This window comes from Nicotiana sylvestris, chromosome 3 (genome assembly GCF_000393655.2).
Source record: "Nicotiana sylvestris chromosome 3, ASM39365v2, whole genome shotgun sequence".
Lineage (NCBI taxonomy): Eukaryota > Viridiplantae > Streptophyta > Magnoliopsida > Solanales > Solanaceae > Nicotiana > Nicotiana sylvestris.
Window position 1 is genome coordinate 210,097,865 of NC_091059.1, and position 1,230 is coordinate 210,099,094.

Genomic DNA, 1,230 nt, shown 5'->3' on the forward strand with positions numbered 1-1,230 from the left:
TTACGTGGCTTCCACGTCATCTCTATTTTCATTCACAACAATACTCCCCTCCTGAAAAGCAACCTTGTCCTCAAGGTTGAGATCAACTGGATTCACCGTGTCAGTGACATCTCCAAAAAGCAAAGGAGTGACCTGATGATTAGGAGTTCCAACACATCGTTTCAACATGGAAACATGAAAGACCGAGTGGATCTTAGCAGACTCGGGCAGCGCTAGGCGGTAGGCAACATTGCCAACGTGTTTCAACACCTGGTAAGGACCAAAATATCGTCTACCAATCTTGTGATCTCGCTGCAAGCGCAGAGAAGTCTGCCTAAATAGTTTTAATTTGACGTACACCCAATCACCAATAGCAAAGGTCGTATCAGTGTGGGACTTATCTACCAATTGCTTCATATGGTTCTGAGCCTTTAACAAATTGTGCTTGAGAATCTGTAGAACTTCATCACGTTGCAGCAGGTAGGACTCAACTAATTCGCTCGCAGTGCTGCCCAAAATATAGCGAGCGATGGTTGGAGATTCACGGCCATAGAGTGCTTGAAAAGGAGTCATGCCAGCTGCAGTTTGATAAGAGGTGTTATACCAATATTTTGCCCATGGTATCATGGCAACCAGTGGGAAAGAACCTCAGCGACGAAACTACTGTTCCACACACTTGTTAAGTGCCTCAGATTGCCCATCCGTCTGAGGATGATAAGCAGTACTCATGGCAAGAGTCGGCCCTTGTAAATGATGAATTTCTTGCCAAAACAAGTGTAGAAACCTGGGGTCACGATCAGTCACAATAGTTCGGGGAGGACCATGGAACCTGATTATATCTACCACGAAAGCCTCTGCCACAGTTTGAGTCGAAAAAGTAGAAGGCAGTGGTATGAAGTGCCCATATTTCGTGAGTTGATCTACTACAGTCATGATGGTAGTCTTCCCTTTCGAACTTGGAAGACATGTGATAAAGTCCATCGCAATGTCCTCAAAAACTTGATCAGGGATGGGCAATGGCTGTAATAAGCCCGCATGATGAAGGTGAGAGTCCTTCATCTGTTGGAATATCTGACAGGCTGCCACAAAAATTTATACATCACGACGCATATGCCTCCAAAAGAAATTAGATGCCAAACGATGGAAGGTACGAGCAACCCCAGCATGTCCTCCAGTAGGAGTGGCATGGAACTCAAAAATTAGTTTCAGGCATAAGGAAGAATCTAAAGGAATAACTATCTTTCCTTTATA

General features: G+C 44.6%; 1 protein-coding gene across 1 annotated transcript; it reads right to left on the reverse strand.

Moving 5' to 3' along the window:
- LOC138888623 (uncharacterized) lies at positions 1–606 on the reverse strand. The gene has a single exon (XM_070170518.1). It carries the CDS (start codon positions 604–606, stop codon positions 1–3), a length of 606 nt encoding a protein of 201 aa, XP_070026619.1.
- Positions 607–1,230: the final 624 nt, after the last annotated feature.